This window comes from Anguilla rostrata, chromosome 1, assembly GCF_018555375.3.
Source record: "Anguilla rostrata isolate EN2019 chromosome 1, ASM1855537v3, whole genome shotgun sequence".
In the NCBI taxonomy this organism is placed as follows: Eukaryota; Metazoa; Chordata; class Actinopteri; order Anguilliformes; family Anguillidae; genus Anguilla; species Anguilla rostrata.
The window spans coordinates 49214879-49237686 of NC_057933.1; the positions used below are offsets into that span (position 1 = coordinate 49214879).

The window sequence follows — 22808 nt, forward strand, 5'->3', positions numbered from 1 at the left end:
AATGCAGGTTTGGTTGTGTCATTTGCTGTCTTGGTTCTTTTCATAACCATCTTTGATCTGTGATTGACATGCTGCCATTTTGTTCAAAATTCTCCAAGGAAAATTTATCACAACAGCAAAAACTATTGCCACATCAATTACCTTAGTTCTCTTGGGATTAGTCAAACGTCACTGGCCTCGTGGACTGTAAGGAGTGGAATGTGAACTGGGTGGATAGTTATTCAGGGCTTGGGATGAATACTTCTACTATAGAGGATGCTCACAGCATTTTGGGATTTGACTATGGGGACTGCATGGAAGAAACTCAAGTAAATTTGTTCAGTTTCACTTGATCTCATGTTGGTATTGTCCATGCAAACTATGGACTGCTGGTAAAAATGTTTTTTGATTCAACATGGAAGCACTGTTCTCAGCTCTAAATTTTCACTGATCCTACAGGGTAATCCAAAATACAACCAACCACTTACACACCCTTTGTTCCGTTAATCTCTGCCTAGGACACAGCCTGCCATTACGTATGGTCCCAAGTACCTTTACAGAATGACGCATGTCCAGAACAGAAAGTGAAATGAAAACAAATGGTCAGCTTTCAAAAAGAATTAGGCTGTCTGCCACTAAAATGCAGTCATCAATTTATTGATAGTGTATTAGTTGAAAGTATCTCTCGAAAGATTTTATTTTAGAATTTGATTTTCAACTCGGCACACAAAGTGAATATCAGTACTGAAATGTCTGAACTGATTGATAGTTTCATTTATATAAAATTGAAATGTTACACAAATGTCTAATTTAAAATACTTGCAAAAAATACATATTGTCTTAAAGAAATGAAATGGCCATTTAACATCTGATATTAATGTCCAAGATTTCAAAGGGGAAAAGCTTATGGGACTTTTACCCCATTAAACCTTTCTACCCATGCATTCGGATGGTCCACTGAATAACACTAACGTGCTTTTCGTACATTTCAGAATACTGAAAGAAAATCTAATGACTCAACGGTTTAACTGCTGCGCTGTAAACTTCAGATCTCTGCCACCGTTCCTCCAAGTTAGCATCTCCAGACCAGATGCATGTCTATGTTGCCAGTAGTGATGCATCTCTCTTGCTCACGTTGCCTTCAGTGCCTCATGTGCAGCAAATCCTCCATTTGCTGCAGTGTTATACGGGTCAGAAGCACATTGGCTCCAAGGTGGATATTCCCGTTTAGATTTTCAGCCATTTTAGCCACATCCTCAGATTTGAATTTCACCAGTGCCTCACCGATACCCACACCCTTCCGATCATACAGCAAGTTGATGTGATCCTCTGAAACTCGAAACTTATAGAAAAAATCTTTTACTTCAACCTTTCTAACGTCAGCTGGCAGGTTTCGTACATACATGCATGTTCTGAGTGAGTGAAATCTCTCTCTTGCCTTTTCAGGCCTAGGTGCTTCAAACCTGCCTTTGTCCACCTCTGTCACTGAATTCCATCTGCTGGCAGTAATCATCTTTTCCATGTTTTCCCTGGTGACTGCTGAAACTTTAACAGTGTGACCAAGGAATTGGCTTCCATTGAGATTCAATGCAAAATGGTAGTCCTTCAGGTTGTCAAATATAATGAATGCTGTGCTAGTCCTGTAACCTTGCTGATCAAGCAAATGTAAAACCTTGTCATTTTTAATGTACGAACATCCAAAGAATTCTTTGATCTCTGTCTTTGACGTTCTTGGGGAAATATTTCCTATCTTCACACAGAATTCATTACTAGGTGGGTGTGCGTATGATCGGTGCCTCTTTGGTGACCTTGACCTTGAACGGCCTTCAGGGTACCTTTTAACCGGAGTGGAGTACTCATTCGTTTGGCATTCTTTCAAAGACTTTTTACACTCAAGTGCACTAACCCACATTTCCATTGAGGCCTCCTTAACTTCAACAGAAAAAGATCCCATACTTTGGTGGGTGAACTTAAGCCCTTCTAATGCATCCTGCTCTTTAGCAAATTTCACCAAGCAGCCATAAGATCGCCCAATCCTGACATTGACAATAACATCTTCAACATGAAGTCCTTTGAAGAAATGGTTAATTTCTTGTCTGGTGATCGATTTTGGCAGTCCGTACAGCCTTAAATAACGGGTGTTCCGGCGAGAAGTTGCCCTCTTTCTCGTTAGCTGCTCCTGGAAGGTAGTGATATGCACAGGCTTACTCTCCATATTCTTCAATGGCTGTGATGCTATGTTCAATCCCAACTGTTTTCCTTGCAGGCCTCCGATGGCTGTAAATAAGCTAAGTAGTAGTTGCGTCGCTGGGTCCGGTGCACGTGCTTCCGTTAATTCTTTAGCTTTTTTTTCCGAGGCCCTTTTTGAGGATTTGTGTTTCTTAAAACGAGATGCCATCTTGTGATGCAGTTCCTCTTCACTACTGAGAGACAGGATTATCGGAGTTCCTCTGAGTAAGCTTCCAGAACGTTCCATTGCAAGTTGACTATCTTTTTCCGTTGCAAATATGATGAAGGCTTCCCCTCTGCTTCCTCCTGTGATGTATACACCTCCTCCTGGGATGTGTATTCCATCGAAGAATCTGCGTATGTCTTCAGATCCTGCCTCTATGTTTAGCCCCAGAAGCCGTACGACTACTGCCATGTTCAAGTTTTTTCCTCTCAACACTCAATAGTACCTGTTCAGATAAAAATGTTCACAGAGTAATTTGTCAATGGAAGTGGTTTAAATTAATAGTTCACTTTCTGGTGCTTTTTAAAATGTGATTTCAGTTTTGGAGTGTTTTTGATTAACTCCAACAGTTTTAGTGAGCAGTGAATATTTTTAATATTAACAGAACTTTGACAACATGCCTGCTTTACAGTAGGTGCTATGGGGCATTCAGGAATTATTGGTCTAAAGCAAAAATAAAAAATACAAGCAACTCCAACACAGCTTTCACAGCAACCTTATGCCTCCAGAGGTTGTAAGTGTGTAGCTAAAAATGTGTTTGGGTAGAAACCACTTCCTATGGCATATGCAAGGCTGGGGCTGCATTACTCCAGGAAATTATGGCGCAGCTTCTTATATCAACAGCAGTACACAGGTCCTTTTGAGTAAAGAGTTTGCTCTGCTTTATAACTGAAAAGGACAGAAGTACCACAATATAAAAATTGACATCTAGGGACCATGCACTGCAGGTCGTATAACATCATTCTTTTGTTAGAATCTTTCTTTCTCCACTCAAACCAGCCGGTAAGAGCCCAGTTTATCAAATGCAGTAGGCTTGTTTTGATGGCTCTCTTGGCTGAGTTAAAATAATCCACAGAATGGCCATGTGGTGAAGCTCTAAAGCACATGAAAATATTTTGTAATTCAGGAGCCCAGCACCCATACCCGATTTGACTAGGAGTTATAAAATGGCCTAATGACAAGCTAACAAATTTTCAGCTCATCAGAAAAAATGCTTAGAAATCCCAAAAGCTTTGACCTAGTGAAATGAATTTGTTATACATATTTACTCACACCCAGACTCTAGTCCTGAAGTACTGACCCAATCAAAACACATGGTGTTGCTACAGTGCTCCATTTAAAAACATAAAATAAAATTTAAACTAATAATTAAAAAAATCACTGCTGCATCACATTGGTCTCAAACTGATGCAGTGGTAGACCCATTAGCAGAAACACATGGGCAGCCTAACAGGCGCTTACACCTCAGGAATTGCTGCTTGCAGCCATGTTTATAATTTTGAATACAAATATAATCAATACGTTCATATGTACAGCCTCTGGGGGGGGGGGGGGGACATTGCTGTTCAAGCTGCTTTTTAGCACTTGGAGCTCATTTTCTTCCTCAGACCATAAATCCCAGCATACCCCTTTGCCACCAATTGGAAAGCCAGCTGGTAATCAAAAAAACATCTATAAGTAGGCTATCAAAAGCATCCTTCACTGTACACAAACTGCTTTGGTTAACTGAAATACACTAAAACGTAATACTGTATAAAAAAACAGCAAACTATCAATTTAGCTAGAGTGAGAGCACCTATTATGGGGGGCGGCGTGTATCGAGCACCCTAACGGCTAGTGTATTTACTTCGTATTTATGAGAAAGAACTGGATATCGTTACCTATTAAAATGTAAGTCCTGTAAAAATAATAAACTGTCTAAATGTTAAAAAAAATAAAAAAAAATAAACCAACTTCATACATTTAGTTATATTAATACAGCCTTATTTACAATAGCAACTTTAAAACAAGCAACACGCTCGGAATTATCTCATCGTGACCCATTAAATGCAATGGCACAGACGTCGCTTCATAATTTCAAGCTGCTTTCCTAACGGTTATTTTGCGTCCAGCGACTTGGGTTACAACAGTGCATATGCACGTGCTGTTAGCGACCACCCCTTCTCATATTAACCTCAAATATGCAAGACAGGACACTTACCGTATGCTAGCAAATTTATGTCACATTCCATTCATTTATAGGGGGTGGTCGATACACGCCCCCTTCAAAATTGTCCTCAACAAGGACAATTTTTCCTACATAACTAGGTACAGATTGTTATCGATATTTCGCCTATTTCATATAGTTGCAAATCAGTTTACGTTTTCCTGTCTGTCGAACGAAGGTGGTCGATAATAGATGCTCTCACTCTGCAGAAGTTCAAATAAGCATGTACACATGGGCCGAGATACCAACTATTTTAGAAAAACCAAAGCGAAAGGCGATAGTTTAAAAAAAAATTTTTTTTAATCAACACATTAAATGAAGGAAATACTAATTGAAGTAAGACGCAGGCGATTACGCAAGGCAAATGTCTTTTTCCTAAAACTAAGAAACCAGTTTGCCCATTATAGTTGGTCCACTGGTAACACAACCTGGCTTATACCAAGAAACCGATGAGTATAAAAAATGCAATTAGCACCATACATATAACCCCACACTTACCAAAAAACCGACCAGAACTCTTAATGGTCGCAAGAACGCGAGCAACAAGTAATTCTGCTCTCCAACTCCGAAATGCGAGCACAATGAGAGAGCGCGGGATTTTGCAGGAAAGACTGGGGGATGGGATAACGGAAGTGGCTGTGGTGTGTACAGGAAGACTAATCAGACTGCCTTCTGCCATGGCGACAGAGACGCTACTGAAGCTGATTTGTGTATCGCTTTTACTTCTTTTGTTAAAATCAAATATTTACCTCTGCCAACAGTTTACAATTCCCTTCATGCAACCATCAGATTGTGGTGCAGGAAAAGTCTTTGAAATTTCAAGCTTGTCCTGCGTCAAATGTGGACCTAATCAAATAAGCAGTAAATCAGGTAAGTGTCGCTAGTTAGCTGAGTTAGTAAGTTAACGTTTGTTTCCACTAGCTATAACTTACCTGTCCAGCTGACAGGCTGCATAACTCCAGTCTTAACCAGGCAGCCTATTTTGTTTTAGTGTGTGGCGACACTAACGTTCAAGAACGTAAAGCCTAATTCTTCCATGTCTTGTTAAAGTTAATTGGTGGTATATTCCTGCTCATGCCCCACATAGCAAGCTAGCTATTTCGCAGAGGATAAAGTCTTGCCGTCTATTCGCAAAGAAACAAGTTCGCTAGGTAACGTACCTCGTTAATGTTTTTAAGTTATCTGTTGCCTTTTGTTTTATTAGGAATGGCTTGTTTGCTAAGTTTATTCGTTTCTTTTTTTGTTGCAAATGTTGATATAATTTATTTTATATCGCTAACCTATGCATTATAACCGTGACTCGCCTTGACTGAGAATCGTGCCTCAATAAATGATTTTGATTTTGCACTCTGTAAAGGTACCGCGTGCATTTGTCAGACGGGGTTCAAGGTGATCTCAAGTAGTGGTGCAACAGTGACATGTCAACAATGTCCACCCGACACTAAACCGGTATGTGCTTATAAGAACTGCTTGGTGTGTCAAAATATAACTTGTTTTCCCCTGCTATTGTTATAACTCCCGGTCCTTTCAGATTACTGCAAAGTCTAAATTTAATAGTTATCTACATTGCATGCACACTGAAACAAAGACATTGATTTGCTGTAAATATAAATATGCCAAATGAGAAACAATTAATGATAATTTTTTTGTGGTGACTGCATATTGCCACATGCTTTTTTTAGGGGGTCACAAAAGATGGCTATGGGTGTATTGGATGTCCTGGAGATTTAAATGAGGATGGAACATGCCAGTGTTCAGCAGGAAAAATTCTCGGTAACATTGGAAAATTAATTTTAATTTAATTTGCTAAAGTACTGTAGTGGTGTATAATTGTTATATTTTTGTAATTTTCAAATTTCCTGCCTAAGTACTGTTTGTATTTTATTGTTTGCCTTGTCTCTCTGGTCTTCAGTTCATATATTTGCGATCTCGTACTTTCATCATATTGCATTAATGCATGAAAAAAGTAGACAGTTTGCTAAATGCATTTGCGTTTATGTGCTTTTCTTTTAGTAACTGTTTATTTTATTGAATAATGTGATATTTACAAGTGACACATAAATACACATGAATAAATAAATATAAGTATACATTTTCAAAGTCTATGGTATGTAATATATGATGTTTCACATTGATGCACAAGTTCATATGATGGTATATGATATGGATGGATGTTTTTTGTTCTCTGACGCAGTGGAGAGAGATGTGAATGGCAATCTTCTGGATGAAGCCATCTGTGAAGCCTGCAGTCCAGCAGAGTCTGCATTCTCTATACCAGATGTGACGGGGAGCAGGTAACTATTTGTCCGGTTGGCAGCGTTTGAACAAGGACTTTTATGTGGTTTTCATTCAAAACAAGTGTTGGAACATGACACACGCCGATGTGACACCCCTGGGAGGGAGATGCGGCAGTTCTGGGAGTGGATCATAGTTTGCCGCATGGAGAGAGACAAAGCGCACCCACACCAACACAAAATCAAATAAACAGACACCTTCATCCGTACCCCTCACAGGTTCTGGGCAAAAACAATTAACCAAAACTAAAACAACAAGCTGTAGGGGAGTGCATTTTGCACTTCCTCTGTGACATTACAGAACAATGAAGTTTAAAGGAGCAAAATGGACATTTCTGTGAGTGTGGAGTGTGGCAGATATTTTTTTTAATTTTGCTTTCTCCACTGCCAACTGACCCATTCCGGGCTGCAAGTACCCGTGCATTTAGCTACTCTTGAGTACCAATAGTTTTGTCGTTGCACGATCTTTCAAAAGAACAAATTTTGGTACAACTGTCTGAATACTGGAACGATTCGTTCCGAACTGGTTGTCACTGATAACTATCGTTGCGACTCAGTGAACGAATCAGTTCAGTGATTGTTCACTGAACATACTACTCCGACGTTGCAAGACAAAACGTACTTTGCGAATCGTTCGTGATGCACAACAGTACTCTTGCCCGAATCATTCGCGAACGACACAATAGTACACTTGCCCAAATCGTTTGCGAATGACACAACAATAGTTTGTTCGTCTTGCTGTCGCGAATGCAAGGATCGAGGAGTCTCTGGGGAGGAGAGTGGGTACGGTATGGACATATGGATAAGTGGATAATAATTGAACATTACTGTCAAGTGTGCTGTTTATTTTCAATGAAATAACAATACTTTTTAAAAACATGTCTCAAAGTAGGCTAGCCAAGGCTACTATTTTATTGACTACATTTTATGAGAAAAGGATCTGTCCACTTAGCCAACGTGTATCTGCACTTTCTCTTTCAAGCAGCTGTTAGAACAAGTCACGGTTTAGAAATCAGCATCTAGGGCTAAAAGAACCCATTTGGGGACATGTAGTTGAACGAAACAGCAATTTCAAACATATTGCTGCGCTGCGCTTTGAGTGAATTATACACGGCTTACACTCCACCCAACAAGCTGTAATCCACCCTCAGAACAGGCTCTGACAGAAACAGGTGTCTGTGGAAAAGCCATGGGACGCAACAGGCACAGCAGGAGTATAAAATAACAAGTGCTCTGCTGTGACTACAGTGAGCCTCATTTTAGCCGTTGATTGCGTTCACGTTGCAAAAGACGATCAGGATACAGATGAATCCACATTTGTCATTACTCCTCCCAACCAGAAAAGGTAGTTTGTTGCCTTTTTTTTAGTTATTACAGTGGTGATAGAAGTGACAATAATTAAGTGGTACTGTGCTGTTAGCCTTTACTGATCGCCGTACAAGGTTAATGTGAAGTAACTAGTGCAATCTGACAGCGCTAACCCATAAAAATGTACTTTGAATGGTAGACTACTTGCTCAATCGAACGGTAAATGTGAAAAACATTTGATTATCAGCAATCACCACAATCCAAAAGAACCTTTGTACTAAAGTGCTGTGTGTATATTGTATTATAATAACATTAAATTAAATTAACAAAAAATCATAATAACAATAATGTGGTAGTAAAATGCAATATGTCATTATCAGCCTTTATCAGTACAAAACACAAGCTAAAATAACTAAGGAGAAAGAAAGCAAAACTGAGTGGCAATTTTTCAGCTCGCCGAACATGGCTAAGTACACATCACTTTTGTGCGTTGCTTTGGATAAAAGCGTCTGCCAGATGAATGTAATGTAATGTAATAGCTGGCCTGCTTTTCAGCTGACCAGCTCATCCAGCTTTTTAGCAGCGGGTTTATTTCCTTTTTGTGCGCTTTGACGAGCAAAAACTCCAAAACAGACGCTCTCGGTGTGTGCTCCCGGTCTCGGCCCTGAACTGTGGAGAGAAACACACCTTTAAGCACCTGGGCTGATTAGTTAACGCAACCCAGGTATGTATGTTCTTGCCTGAGACCAATCCGGCTCGCCGCCGGAGTAGACGTGACAGAACAGTCTAACATTCTTCGATAACACCTCCTCATTGTTATCATGCCCTCCCTTTTCTGGCAGGTGTGTAAGATGCCAAGAGTCTTTCATCAACACATCCCTCTCCTGTGTCTGCGGCCAGGGGAACATAATTGTGAGTACCTACAAATTTAAGGGTTGCGCTAATGTTAGGTTATTTGAATATTTGAGCATGTGAACAGTAGCCACTTTTTTGATCAGTATTCAAATGTTTATGTTCATTTCTTACTTTTTTGTGGATGCACGTCTAGATTTCTTTGTGATTCATGATATATTTGATATATCTGGAGATTTATAGTGCTAAGGTGAAAAATGTGGTTCGGGCCCCTAATTATTTTATCTTTGGAGCTTGAATTTTCATATGTTGGATGCACTGAAATGCAGATCCCTGGTATATATGCTTCTGTACACCTCAGATATCTGGAATTCTTGGCCCAGGAACTATAAACATTGCTTTGGTTCAATCCTAACTTGGGCCCAAACCTGTTATACAGGAATTACATCTCCTGTGAGAATGTGCATCTGACCTCATTTAAGCACGTGTTTTTATCATCTGTAGTAGAATTAATATCATTGATTCATTTCTGCTCTCAGTATCATTATTTTACTTCTTTCATGCAGGCTGGAGGTTTATGTTTCCCGCCAAGCAATCTGCCAACGTCAGTGGCTACAGCTGTCAGCTTCGCTCAGCTGGTAAGTGCTTATTGGGCCAGTCCTGTTCTGTTTGGCAAAATTTATATGATGCCACAAAGGGGTGCTTCCAGCTAAATAGGCCTTAGTGAAGTGATATAGAATTTGACCATGAATAGAATTTGACCATGTTGGTAGTCTGTGGCTGGGAAGGAGGATTTCAGTCTGAAGGGTCTCTCCATCCTATCCTCTCGGAACAAACATGCAAGATGCACATCAGTCAGCCACTGTATCATGCTTTGGAATTAACTCATTTAGTTCAAGTTATCCATTACATACATGTGAGGCTATTTAAATTTCTTGCTCATACTTTTATTCACAGTAAATCTATCACTGAAAAGACATGAATAGTCTATATCACGGATCTAGTATAATCTATGTAGATTTTTGAAAAACAATCCCCTTTTTTTCTAGACAGTCCCTGAAAGTAATATAGAAATTTGTGCAAAGTGACTGATTATATCAATTAAGGGCTTTAATTTGAGGCAGTTCACGTTGATTTTATCTGTAATCCTTGGTCTCCCACCCACACTCCACAGGGCTATGCTGTCCCATCAGTGTGGTTCTCCAAAAACCTGCACTCCTCAGCAGCTGCCTGCTTGGTAAATTTAATCACTTTTTTTGTTATTTCTATCCGAAAGATACTTGTCGACATTGCTTAAGGAGGAGGAGTGTTAGATTTGTTATGGGTTTAAAATTTCCACAACTCTGCCAACAGACCAGAATGTATGATATAAACCTAAACAGAGCTGTCATTTGAAAGGTTTTATTCAAAATTTGCATAGCTATACATAGACACAGAAAAACTGGGGTAAGGGGGTCTATGTATCCCATCAGTTCATAATAGCAATGGAATGTTTGTTTTAACCCTTCAGGTCGAATGCATTTAAACATTACTCTTTTGTATTTGATGAGAATCAGTCACAGAGAAAATGAGAAAAGCAACAGTTACACTGAAGGTAAATGATATCAAAGCTATTGAGTCCTGCGACAAAGGGCTGACGAAGGCTTGAGATTACAATATGAGTAACATATAAGATACAGTGACAGTATATTGGGTATAGTGGAGAATTAGGCTAGAAAACTGCCATTTTATGTTGTATACACAGCTTCCAGTTTCTATGCCCACTTCTGGCTTTCTATCTCAATAAAAATACAGATACAGATACTGTACTCCCCTATTAGGGAGCATTCACGGGTGTCACTCTTGTTCTATTGGACCACAGTGCTCTAGTGGAACCAATCGCTCTCTGTATCATACCCGCAGATCTTCTCCAACCTCACTGCCTGCCAGGCCCTGGGGAACATGTGTGTGATGAACATGCATTCCTTTAGCAGCATCACCAATGATGCCTGCGGACTCTTCAACACCATCTTCAGAGCCACTGCTGCCCTGGGCTCAGTACAGGACATCTCCTACTGGTGACACACTGGCGCCTGATTACTGAGACCCTGACTTCCACTGACATTACAGGAGGAATATACCGGCAGGCTCTTTATGACAGATCAGATTATCTAGGTCCATCTGACTGCCTTGTGTCAGCTTAAGCAGACTGTGTGAATGGTAGTTGGGAATGGATGAGAAATTGTTTGGGTCCAGTATGGATTCTAAGTGGCTTAAGGAATAGTCACAAAGTAGATATCAAGAGAGGAATGTTTCTTGACAAAATTATGGCAGTTATCGCATTTTGTTAGCATTCATCCTGAGTGTTAACCGTAACATACACTGACACCTGCATCTCTGACAACACTTCTAATAACTCTTTATAGCCAAGACAGGGGCCAAATAAACTGGGATTACAGCAGCTAATTGAAAAGCATCAATGAAACTTGCAGGAAGCCTGTGTTAAAGAACAAAGGCAGCCCTTAGCTGATATAAAACCATGCTTCTCAAAATGTGGGTAGCGACCCACTGGGGGAGTTAATGTGGGTTCAGCATGTTAGGGGACACAAAACTTGTACATTTCTGTATTTTATACACTTTCTACAGATTTTCACATACTTCAGTAATGTATGCTCAGTGCAGGGGTTATTTTATTATGTTAGGACATTAAATTCCATCTTTTGCTCTCTAGCAGCCACTCCTGGTCAAACCAGGCACCTGCGAGGATTTGCTGACCTTGTTATTTTCCAAGGACATGTGTATGATTGGTGGTTCGCCTGCAGTGTGGAAAATAGCGAGAATAGGCATCACATGAATAGGAGGACTCAAGTGTGGGAACCACTGAAATGTTCTTGAGTTAGAGGCTAAAACATCTTCACTGTTTCACCAGGAGGTCCAATCTGCCGTGGCTGTACTATGGGGACCAGCCTGGCCTGGCGTCCCGGGCCCTCAGAACAGAAGCCCTTCCTGTGCGTTTCAGCTTCAAAGGGGCCAATAAGGTGATGAACAGAGGCCTGTGCTCATATTAGGGGTACCGTCACTCCTAGTGTCAAGGGATGAACGCATATCTTTGATCATTTTTTTCTCAACTAATGTATACATTATAAAATGAGTTTCACACATAGCAAATGTCATTTTGCCCTGGACAGAGCAGCTAAGGTAGCAAGTTCATACTGTTGGTTTGTGTAATTTTGGCATTTTTTCCTCACCTGTGTATTGAAATTTGCAACAATAGTCTAATAGGAAAGCACAAGCTTATTCCTGTCTATGTAATGTCTCTTCCTGTAGAACACAAATGTCAACTTTGTTGCTGCTGTTTACAATGCCAGAGGGGACTTCTTAAAATGGGAGACTGTCGGGGAAGGCAACTTGCAGGTGAAAATGTGTACCAGCATCCTTTTGCACTGCTAAAATCAATAGATCACCAAGAAATATAATATATGGTTTGCTTTTGCTACAGTGAATTTTATTCATACTTATTCTGCTACAGCTATGTCCTGACACAGCCACCAGGATGAGGGCTGCCTATACGTTTGGTACTGCCTATCAGCAAAATGTGAGTATCTTCATCCACCGTTTTCCTTCTGATGTTTACCTTCTTCCTTCCTTCCGTGTTGATTAAGTACTGTACAGGTTTGCTGAATGTAAATATACATTTAGTCATTTCCCCCCTTTTTTGGGCATAATTATATTGGACATTTTGCACACAAAGAGAAATTATAAACAGCGTTGTTAAACACCACTAAAGAAGAGTAATGGGCTGGCTTTATTTACTTGCATTTTCTTAGAAGTCATGCCTGCCAAAGAAAGAGGTGGTTTGTGTTATTTGAGTACTTGTCTATATAAAACAAACTTGGTTCCTGGTTCATTAAGTACATGGTCCCTGAACTGCACAGATTTTTATGGTTTTTATTTTTGCTTGTTTTATGTATTTTTAGTGCATCATTTCAGTGTCCAAGCTTCTGCAGGACTTCTCAGAGCCCCTGTTTTATGACCTGTTTATGGACTTCAGTGTTGGTGATGGAGAAAGAAAGCTGCTAGCTGTCCCTCTCCTGAACCTCAATCTACAGTATAACGGACAATTTGTCAACCAAGGTGAAAAGTGGACACTGTCAATTTTGCTTCCTTGCCTCAGGACTACATATGATATGAATTCATTACTGAATAGTAATATCAATAAAACTACTACTAATAATAATGACTGTTATTATGATTATTTGCTGTTAATATTATTTTAATCCTTCCATTCAGGAGGTAATATGAATAATTGGTATCTGACCCGGCGAATCTTCATGGTGGACACTCTTAGTGGGCGTGAAAGCACCCTGGCCGCTCGGCCCAAAGTCATTCGCGTTGCCACGGGCATAAAGATAAGGTATAAAGGCTTCTGAATAACAATAAGAACTTCTTAATTAGGCAATTCAAGAGTACCATATGAATTGCCTGTATTGTGTAGTAGTTAGTGGTAACTGGTGATGACGTGTATAACAAAGACAAATCAAATTCAGTAAAACAAGACGAGGTCTTTCCAGGTAGTCATTGTGATAAGTATTTTTGTTTTAAGTGTGCTCTTGGTAAGAATGTAAACTGATATTTTTCTGGGTTAAAAAAGTAAACTAAGTTTCATCATCTCTATTGTTGCAGTTTCATGCTGGTTCCCAATACTCAGAGAGGAGAGGTGTACCCTCCGTTGATCTCTGTCTCCTACTCCGATATCCTCATCTCAAACGTCAATGAACAGACCGTTTCTGTAAGTCATATAAACCATAACTTGCTGTGAATACACCTCATTTTCTGAAGAAATGACCTCCAGGGTCACCCTGGAACAGAGGGCTCTATTTTCTGGACTCAGTGTCGCATGGGCATTGTCAGTGGCATGGTGTATGGGCTCACCGGGAGTGGCTACTGAACGTGGTTGTTTTCGTCACTAGATGCGAGCAGCGCACTGCTCAAAGCGCTCGGCGCAGGTTGGAACTGGGCTGGATTATGATGAATATGATCAGTGGGTGTTGCAGCTGAATTCACTTATAGCCAATCAAATTACCTCTTCATTTCCTTTAAGAGCCCTGGCACACTACCAATTTCTGTGGTCTGCTACTGCCATCCACACATCTATTTTGTATTGCTATTGCTAAAATAGCAATATATATATACTGCCACTCTAATAATGTATTTGCTTCGCAAGGAGGCATGTTATTGGTGAACTGGAATTTTTGTCATGGATTTTGACGCATCTGAGCCGTTTGGTAATTTCCTGAACGGCTCAGGAATGTCAAAATCTTTGACGAAAATACCTCTTCACCAGGCTTGCAGCATGTCATGTGCCGGCTGGAAAATAGAGCCCAGAATCTCAAAAGATGTTTCACCTTCTGTCTACTTCTTTTCCATTACTTTCTCTGTCTTTGCTGTAGGTGTCATTTGCAATGGAGTATGAGATGGACCAGAAGGAAGCTCAGATCAAGACAGACGTGAGTACTGAGATAGCATCAGAGTGCTCGGCATAACTAGACCTGGGCTTTCCTGAGCAGTGTAATCGGATTGGTTCAGTTTAAGCTTGTATTTTGGGGCCTTCTGTGTGGCATGTCCAGCTGAAGAATTGTTCTTTACATTGTGAAAATCATCTGAAAATGAAACCTGATCATATCAGTATGGGCTATGGCCAAGAGTCCCATAAGGCCACAAACACTTGGGTGTAGAGTTGCCTGGAGACAGAGGATTTTAGTCATGGCATCACCTGCCTCAACATGCTGTAGCATCCACTAGCTGACTGGACACCTGCAGTCTTATTGTGAGAGCAGTAAATGTTCAGTCCTACAGCGTGTTCACTGCACATTGTGAAACTGAGCATTGTGATGTTCTTTATGAAACACAAAATATAATGATACAATCCGGAGATCCGTGTTAAAAAACTTTGAACTGGTGAATAACCTAACACCTGCCTCCAGGCTGAGTCAAGCCATTGCAGCATGCCAAATTTACTTCATTTTGTGACCACTGAAAAACCCAAAAAATAGTCTGGTGGTGTCAAAGACAACACCCCACCTGTTAATTTGGTTGCTTCAGATCGTGCTCATTCAAATTGTTTTGGAGAGTGGCAGCAAGCTCTCTAACGAGATTAACTCCATGCATTCAAAAGATACACCTAAGTCCTGTGTTTACACAGCTGCAGCTCTGTTTAGCTGCTTTCCAATTTTAGTTTCACATCATTGACATCAGCGGTAAGGGGTTTTTATTTCAAAATAAATGTTCGATACAATAATGAATAACGTGAATACAGCAAAGAAAAATAAGTTGAGTTTGTCTTTTATGATAATCAGGGTAAACCAAAGTAAAAAAAAGTAAACCCAAGAAATCCAGAGTCTGGAAAAAGTAGTGCTTGTTCATGGTAAACCTATGCAATAATGTATCATATTAGTTATCATGCAAACATTTATAAATGTATTTGAAACGTTTTTTATTGTTTAGAAAATTATCTCAATGTAAAGTTGTAGGAAAATATGAAAAAAATTATTCAATTCTTCTGTCAATTTTAAAAATAAAATTTATAATTATTTGGAGAAGCTAGGAAAATTAGAAAATTAAGTCCTTGTACACTGTAAAGAGGTGCCATCTTGTTTTCCAGATCGCTCTAGGGGTTCTTGGTGGAGTGGCCGTGCTGTACTCTCTGCTCAAAACGGCCAGCTGGAAGAGAAGAATTGCTTCCCCTATAATCGATTTAGAGGCAAGTACTTACCTGGAACATCGCTGATATACGACTGAGTCTCTTCCAGCTCTACTTTTGACACTTTTTACAGTAAAATTCACTGCAAATTCAATGCTAACAGTGCTCTCAGTGCTGTCAGTATGAAATGTGCTTAATGAGAGTTTATTTAACACTAACCATTGTGCTGTGTTATCATTTAGCCTATTTCATTATTTCCTGTTTCAGTTTCTTGCCTGCACAGCTAAATTTGGATGTCCATGGTAAATTTCCCTCAAAAGGGAAAATATATAAAATATATCTTATCATTCATTTTGTGGTACAGTATAACCTGGCCAGAACATAGTGTGAATACTATGCCTTATCAAGCTCCTTATCACCGATGCATAAATGTTGTCATGTAATGGAAACTGGTTACACATTCCATAGATAAAGAACGGTAAATTCAACTACCACAGTTAGACAAGGGGCATGTCTACAAAATGAGACTAATCTGTTTAAGAATACGGCTGCACTGCTGTGACTAATGCTTATAATAAATAAGGATTCAAATAATTTTAAATGGGTGCATTTGACGTCACTTTCACAGTTATGAGTATTTCAGAGTTCTGATGCAGTAGTTTCTCTGGGGATCAACTGTAATGCTATTTATAAGCTTAAGAAGACTTGCTGTGCTCAAATTATGTACAAACAAACAAATGCAAAAATACTGTGCCAAATGTTCAAGTGCATAATATATAAGCTGAAACTTTGATATTTTGCTGATAAAAGTTTCAACCATTTGCTTCACCTTGCAGTATTTTATGACTCATGAAAGGTTGTTTGTTTTCGAGAGCGAACTGCATTTCATTGAATAAACATCACTTTGACTTTGACTTGACCGTCCGATCAATATGTTCTTGTTATTCCCAGACCATTCTGAAGTTCTTGCTCTTTTACGCTGGAGATCTTGCCAATGTGTTCTTTGTACTCACAGTGGGTACGGGACTGTACTGGCTCATTTTTAATAAGGTAAGTACAGTACCTTAAAAACACGCCCAAAGTAAATAGAACTTCATTTTCGCATTGAAATTGACCCGTGCATGCTATTTAACCTTGTTTTCCTTTTCTATTTCATTTTATCACATTTTTTCTGATGGATATACTATCCAGACGGTGGAGGCAAGTCTTTCTTTTGTTTTGTCTTTGATCTTTGGTGCTTCTTGTCTGTTCATCTGTTATTTTTACTGTGTTAACTGAGTCCACAACAGTGGGAAACAGTTGGCTTTTTGTCTTTTGTCTTGTGCCTAAGTTTGCTTACTCACTTAGTAGACTCAGGTTTACTCAGGTTACTGCTGCACAACTCTTGCTGACCACCAGGCTCCTACAGGTCATGACAGATTGTCAGTGAGAGATGTGCCTCTCCTTGGGTTGGCACTAGGTCTCTTTTTAACACTTTGTAGTGGAAAGCAGTCACTTGGGGTGAGTCTATAGAAGGCGTGTACACACTCTAGGGATCCTTATGTGAAACCGGGTGACACAGCAGTGACGTGAGAGCTAAGGACTGTTGCCAGTTCAGAAGTGGGAGACTGCAGAGGACAGAGCCGCAGCTGATAGTGTCGTAATATTCAGGACGTGTGTGTGTGTGTGTATGTCTCCGCTTTCTCACAGGCCCAGCAGTTCGTCTCGGTCCTTCTGCCCTTGCCTAGACAGGAGGAGCGCTTTGTCACCTATGTGGGCTGTGCTTTTGCACTGAAGGTAACATCAGTGTTCCTAAAGGGATTTTGGGAGTAGCATGTTATGATGGGAGTGTAAATTTTCCTGAGGAGTTTCCTCATTCTCAAACCAGCACTGCGTGGGAGACACTGTAGTAGCCAGTTTGCCATGTCTTCCTTTTTTCTTTTCATTTCAGGCCATCCAGTTTTTGCACAAGTTTCTCCATCAGTTATCCGTGGATATATTCTTCATTGACTGGGAGAGGCCCAGAGGGAAAGTCGTGGAGGGTATTTGTTTATTTAATGTGTCACTTTTTTATTTGTCTTGTTACATCTGCGGTTGTACTGGCAAAAGTAAAATAAAAGTGAATTCTATTGTCTGACTAAACCATTCATTACAAATTAAGTCATGTGTTTCATCTTTTATTCATTCTTTCGTTTTAAGGGTCAGGTGAGGTGAAGAGCATGCCTTCTCCAGTCAGCATATGGAGGACATACTTTGTGGCCAACGAGTGGAATGAGATCCAGACAGTTCGCAAAATTAACCCCACCTTCCAGGTTGTCTCCGTGCTATTTTTCCTGGAGGTACGCCCCTTTCCTTTCCCCTTACCCTGTTGGTCCTGACCTTAACCCTTCAGCTGGAGGATGGGAATCCATTACCTTTACTGTGTTCCCGTCCAGCAAGGCGTAATAATAATTTCCCTCAGGACAGGAAACGTATTCTCTTTTTCCTTCAAAACTACAGCTTTTTGTCTGTTCGAACTGAGTTTGCCCTCCATTACTAAAAAAAACAAAACTATATTGCTTATTATTATTCTGTCGTTTTGTTAAACCAGAACACTCACACGTACACATAAATTATTAAAAGTAAAATTTAACAAAATGACCGTGAATTTCTTTCGAATTTTCTTTGTGGCCGCCTCAGGTTGTGGGTTTCTCCAGTTTGGCTCTGAGAGATCCGTCCTCCGCTCTAACGAGAGAACCTCAGGCCTACACCCCGGCCTGGAGCCTCGTTCTCAGATATGGTGTGGCCTCAACCATGTGGCTCGTCATTGGCTTTCTACAGGTAATGCCTTTCAAGAATGTAGGATGCAACAATGGCCTTTGATTCTCAGTACAATGACACTTTCCATGGTCTGGTAACAGAATTGGAGATAATTCCAGTGGAAAATAATTGGCTGCAGTCGACCCAGGAGGGAGGGCTCTCTATAGGCAGAGTTGTTGCCATCTTGTCACAGGAGAACCACTCTTCTTATTGATTGGGCACCTGTAGTCTGCCTGCACCACGTACAGTACTGCAGTTCAGTGATTGTGCAGCTCAGTTGGTGGACTGCAGAGTGCAGTGGCTGCCTGCATACATCTCTGAAGGTGCACGTGCTTGTCTGCACTCAGCTGAATAGATGACTGTTCAGTGATGGGATGGACCTAGGAATACAACTGGCCATTCCAAGGTTTTAGAAAAGTTTGAAAAAGGGGCATAAGAATTAGTTAAAGAATTATCCCAAATCTTGCTCTGGTAAGTTTGTCTAAAGAATGAGTTGTAACAGTTTTGATGTGCCAGCGACTGATATGCGGTTTGAGAATGTATTTTCAGTGAATGGAGGGATGTTAATGGAATGGTATTTCATGGAACCTGCTGAGTTCTTTGTCTGTTTTTTTTGTTGGAAATACTTCCGAAATGTACTGTTTTTTTTGCTGCTTTCAGATACTATTCTTCACAGTCATCTATGAGAGGTTCGTGGAGGATAAAATCAGGCAGTTTGTGGACCTCTGCTCTATCAGCAATGTGAGTTTGAGGGCAGAGTTGTTATGGTGTTCATTAGATTAGCACAAACCCATACCCAGAAGGACTTGCATAGCGTACACTACACATATGCCAAAGCAATTCAAGGTTACAACAGCTGTGCTCAGTGGAGAATTTTAACCTGTCACCCACCGCTTGGCAGAAGCATAACCTGAAGTCCTTAACTGGGATTATTTTTCTTTGGTCTTAATGTCTTGAACGAATTGTCATTTCCACACTCATATGGCGGTATGCACTTATTGTACGTCGCTTTGGATAAAAACGTCTGCCAAATAATGTAATGTAATGTTTCCCCACATGCTTAGCTATTCCCAAACTAATAGTCCTCTACATTCTGCCATTTCCAAGCGAATGGTTATTTCCACACTCGCGTGCTGTTCCCCCATGCTCATAGCTGTTCCCAAGTGAATTTTCATTCCCAAACTCACATGGCTTTTCTCCAACTGCAGATCTCTGTCCTGCTGTTTTCCCACCGCTGTTTTGGGTACTACATCCACGGCCGCTCCGTCCATGGCTATGCTGACACAAACATGGAGGAGATGAACATCCACCTGAAGAGAGAGGCGGTATGCCCACAGCGCACGCTCACAGGCCTTCAGAATGCACTTCATTTTATCAGGCACCATGACCCAGATGATGGAAGATCTATTTTCACACACGTGTATGGCTGAGAATAATGTCACTAATCCTTTTCAGATGTGCAGCTTTACCCTGAAATGTTAAAGAACTTCACTGTTCAGGTGTCCTTATAAATGAAGCCAGATTCAGCATTCTGGAAAAGTTATTCCAGCAATACGCCGGCTCAAGGCCAAGAGTCATTTACAGAAATGTTCCATTTTGACATTGGTGTGAACAATGCCAGAACATTAACTGATCAAGAACACAAAACTAGGTGTTTCTTTAAGACATGCAGTACATAAAGCTATGTTGTTCCTTATTACTATAAAAAGTAAGAAAGTAGGCTCAACAGAGCACGTAGTCTACACTGAATAAATTATAACTTACAAACTAGCTATTAAGCTATGATCTGTCGCACAACTGTTGTGTAGTTATACAAAAGTTTGTAAGGTTTTATCTGACTCATTTCCAAATTTTCATTGATTCATTTTTAAAACCTGTAACCAGAAAAATGTGGCAGGGCAATAGCTTTTATTAAAATGTGGCAGGGCAATAGCTTTTATAATTCACTAAAAAAACGTTGGCTAGCGGCTCTGGCTGGGAAGCTCTTGACAGCCACATTTTCAGACAATCCACAAATTTTGATCAGGTTCAAGTATGGAGACTGAAATGGCGAAACAGCACTTTTTCGGTCAGTTAACGATTTATTGGTTTTGAGGTATGCTTGGGATCATATTGCCTTGGAGAAAAAGCCTTTTGCTGTAAGATTTCAGCTTCCTGTATACCAGTTTACTGGTACTGTAAACCTTGCATATCAAAAAATACTGGAAGCATCATTTCATGAAACCACTGAATAAGTACAATTGTTCTGTGTTCAGGTAAGTGTTGGTATGTTAAAGCTTTCTTCTCTATTTTAGGAGAACCTTTGTGGTCAAAGAGGGCTGCTCCCCAACACTGACACTCAGACCTTCCAGGTGTCCATCACCCACAGACTCCGGCAGCAGTACGACAGGATCCTGGATCCGCTGACTAGGGTTTGTCTGAACCACCAGCATCCTCACAATATGCCCTGATCCCATAGCCTGCGGCTTCTGAAAGTCAACCGCTTGTGAACTTTTGCAGAGAAACGGGCCCTCTCGACTGATGGATGCCTCATCTAGCCCGTTTGAGCTGAACACCAAAGCTTACCACACTATGAACAAGTTTCTGGGCTCTGTTATAGACCACGTAAGTCTTTAATTACTTAGAAGCAGAAAATAATCTTCCACTGTCTATTTTATGGTTTTATGGTTTACATATCAGTCTGATTGTGACCATATAATTTTCATTTTAGAAGAATAGACCTGCCTTCCTGGATTCATTTAATCTAGTTAGATAATGTGAATTGTGTGTATGGTATGTCTTTCAGTTTGTATATTTTCTCTTTTTTTACACAGGCGCATAAAGAAATGGACTACATCGTGAAAGATAAATTGTTGTTTGAAAGAGTCATTGGAATGGAATTCATTGAACCACTGGACAAAAGCATATTTTATAATGGTAACGTTTGGAAATATCTATTTTTAACCCTGTCATTAGGGGAGAAATTCATTGCCCTCAGATTTTTGTGCTAGGTGTTTGTTCATGCCTGTTAAGTCATATATTTTCATTCCTGCCGCTGATGTGTTTTAATTCCTAGATGAGTCCCATTCGTTCAGTGATGTCCTTTACTACGGCAATGAGGCCACTCTGCTGATTTTCGATACACTCTTCTTCTGTGTTGTGGACCTGGGCAGTCAGAGTTTTGTCTTGGCTGCAATACTGACCTACCTGGAACAGCTGGTAAGAGCCTTAGTAAGAAATGACAGTTTCATTTCCGCCTAAAATGGTTGAATTCTACAGGTTATATAGGAGACCGTGTGGGATAAACAATCCACTGGCTGCATATTTTTCTTTTTTTAACTGTCCTAGCTGCTACCCTGCCCCCCTCCCAAATTTTGAGTCAGGTAAAAGCTGCCTCACTCATCACCTGACTGCACTATAAGCCTGACCAAGTTGTCTTATCCATCTACAATACTTAAAATGTTCTTCTGTAAAAACATCTTTTCTGAGATATTTTTATGTAAAGATTCCGTGCACTTCTTATGGCCTTGTATTTGGTTGTATACATAAAAAGACATAATAAATTGCAGGTTGTTTCATCCCAAGACAAAAGTTAAGTTAATACTAAAATAATATTCTTTGTTTTTTGTCCAGGTATTTCGATTGATCCGTAATTCCATTGGTCGGAGGAACTTGGCAGGCAAGACCCTTGTGGATAAGAGATTCCTCATATAGTATTTGTGGTTGTGGCAGGGCCTAAGTGACATTGTCAGTAGCATTATTTAAAATACTGTTCTCCATAAAAGTATTTTTAGTGTCCCTAATGGTTTCAATACATCACATTTTTTCAAATTAGTGCTTTTTTATGTTATTTTTAAAATTTATTTATTTTTGAATGTTTGATTTTTTTTATCTTGATTTTTCATATGACTGTTACAAGAGGATGGAAACTTTGATGTTGTACATTGTGGGTGTTTGTATTATATTAAAATGTTTTCTACAGAATTGTGTATTTTTCTGAACTTTTCGTTAAAAATGTTATTTATATGAAATTCACAATACATCAGCTGTGTTAACTGGCCCCTTTTAATGTAAACTTGCTGAATATCATCTTTTGGAGTCCCCTACATTCTACAATACAGTTCCATACAATTTCTTAGAATTTGTGTAGGCTTGTGTTATGAACCTAATTTTACTCTGATGTAATGCGCTGTATCTTATTACAGCGATAGGTAGCCACTTTTTTTTTTTTTTTTAAGTAAGGATATTTTCAAGGACATTCATATATTCTTAATGTTCCCCAAACCTGGATGCAGAGCAATGGGAACATTAAGTGGGTTACAATATATGTTGATAAAAGATGTGCAGCCAATTATTTTTGTGAAGATATGGGTAAAACATTTATTTTTGGATATTGAATTGCTCAGTCAAATTGTGTTGTATGCTGATGGAAGTCTCATATGTCTAACCATAACATCACCACAGGTTTACAAGCTAATTAGAAAGGACGTACCAATCAGA

General features: G+C 39.9%; 2 protein-coding genes across 5 annotated transcripts; one reads left to right on the forward strand and one right to left on the reverse strand.

Moving 5' to 3' along the window:
* Positions 1–238: 238 nt before the first annotated feature.
* Positions 239–5051, reverse strand: rbm12ba (RNA binding motif protein 12Ba). Of its 2 annotated transcripts, none has more exons than XM_064339889.1 (2): positions 4917–5051; positions 239–2657 (listed from the first exon to the last, which is right to left on the reverse strand). In XM_064339889.1, exon 2 carries the CDS (start codon positions 2621–2623, stop codon positions 1121–1123), a length of 1503 nt encoding a protein of 500 aa, XP_064195959.1. In that variant the 5' UTR covers positions 2624–2657; positions 4917–5051; the 3' UTR covers positions 239–1120. The 2 variants fall into 2 exon arrangements, with proteins under 2 accessions (XP_064195959.1, XP_064195969.1); XM_064339899.1 differs by having other exon boundaries at positions 239–2673; positions 4932–5000.
* tmem67 (transmembrane protein 67) lies at positions 5000–22292 on the forward strand. Of its 3 annotated transcripts, XM_064339875.1 has the most exons (29): positions 5000–5288; positions 5776–5867; positions 6101–6191; positions 6613–6712; positions 8863–8932; positions 9439–9510; positions 10047–10109; positions 10775–10929; positions 11781–11889; positions 12179–12265; positions 12381–12446; positions 12829–12985; positions 13142–13265; positions 13535–13640; positions 14302–14358; positions 15513–15611; positions 16503–16610; positions 17241–17327; positions 17482–17572; positions 17730–17869; positions 18210–18350; positions 18990–19070; positions 19538–19654; positions 20624–20740; positions 20829–20933; positions 21143–21245; positions 21385–21527; positions 21657–21691; positions 21942–22292. In XM_064339875.1, the coding sequence occupies exons 1-28, from the start codon at positions 5000–5002 to the stop codon at positions 21684–21686; spliced, it is 3000 nt and encodes a 999-aa protein (XP_064195945.1). In that variant the 3' UTR covers positions 21687–21691; positions 21942–22292. The 3 variants fall into 3 exon arrangements, with proteins under 3 accessions (XP_064195945.1, XP_064195930.1, XP_064195936.1); XM_064339860.1 differs by lacking the exon at positions 21657–21691; XM_064339866.1 differs by lacking the exon at positions 21657–21691 and having other exon boundaries at positions 16503–16601.
* Positions 22293–22808: the final 516 nt, after the last annotated feature.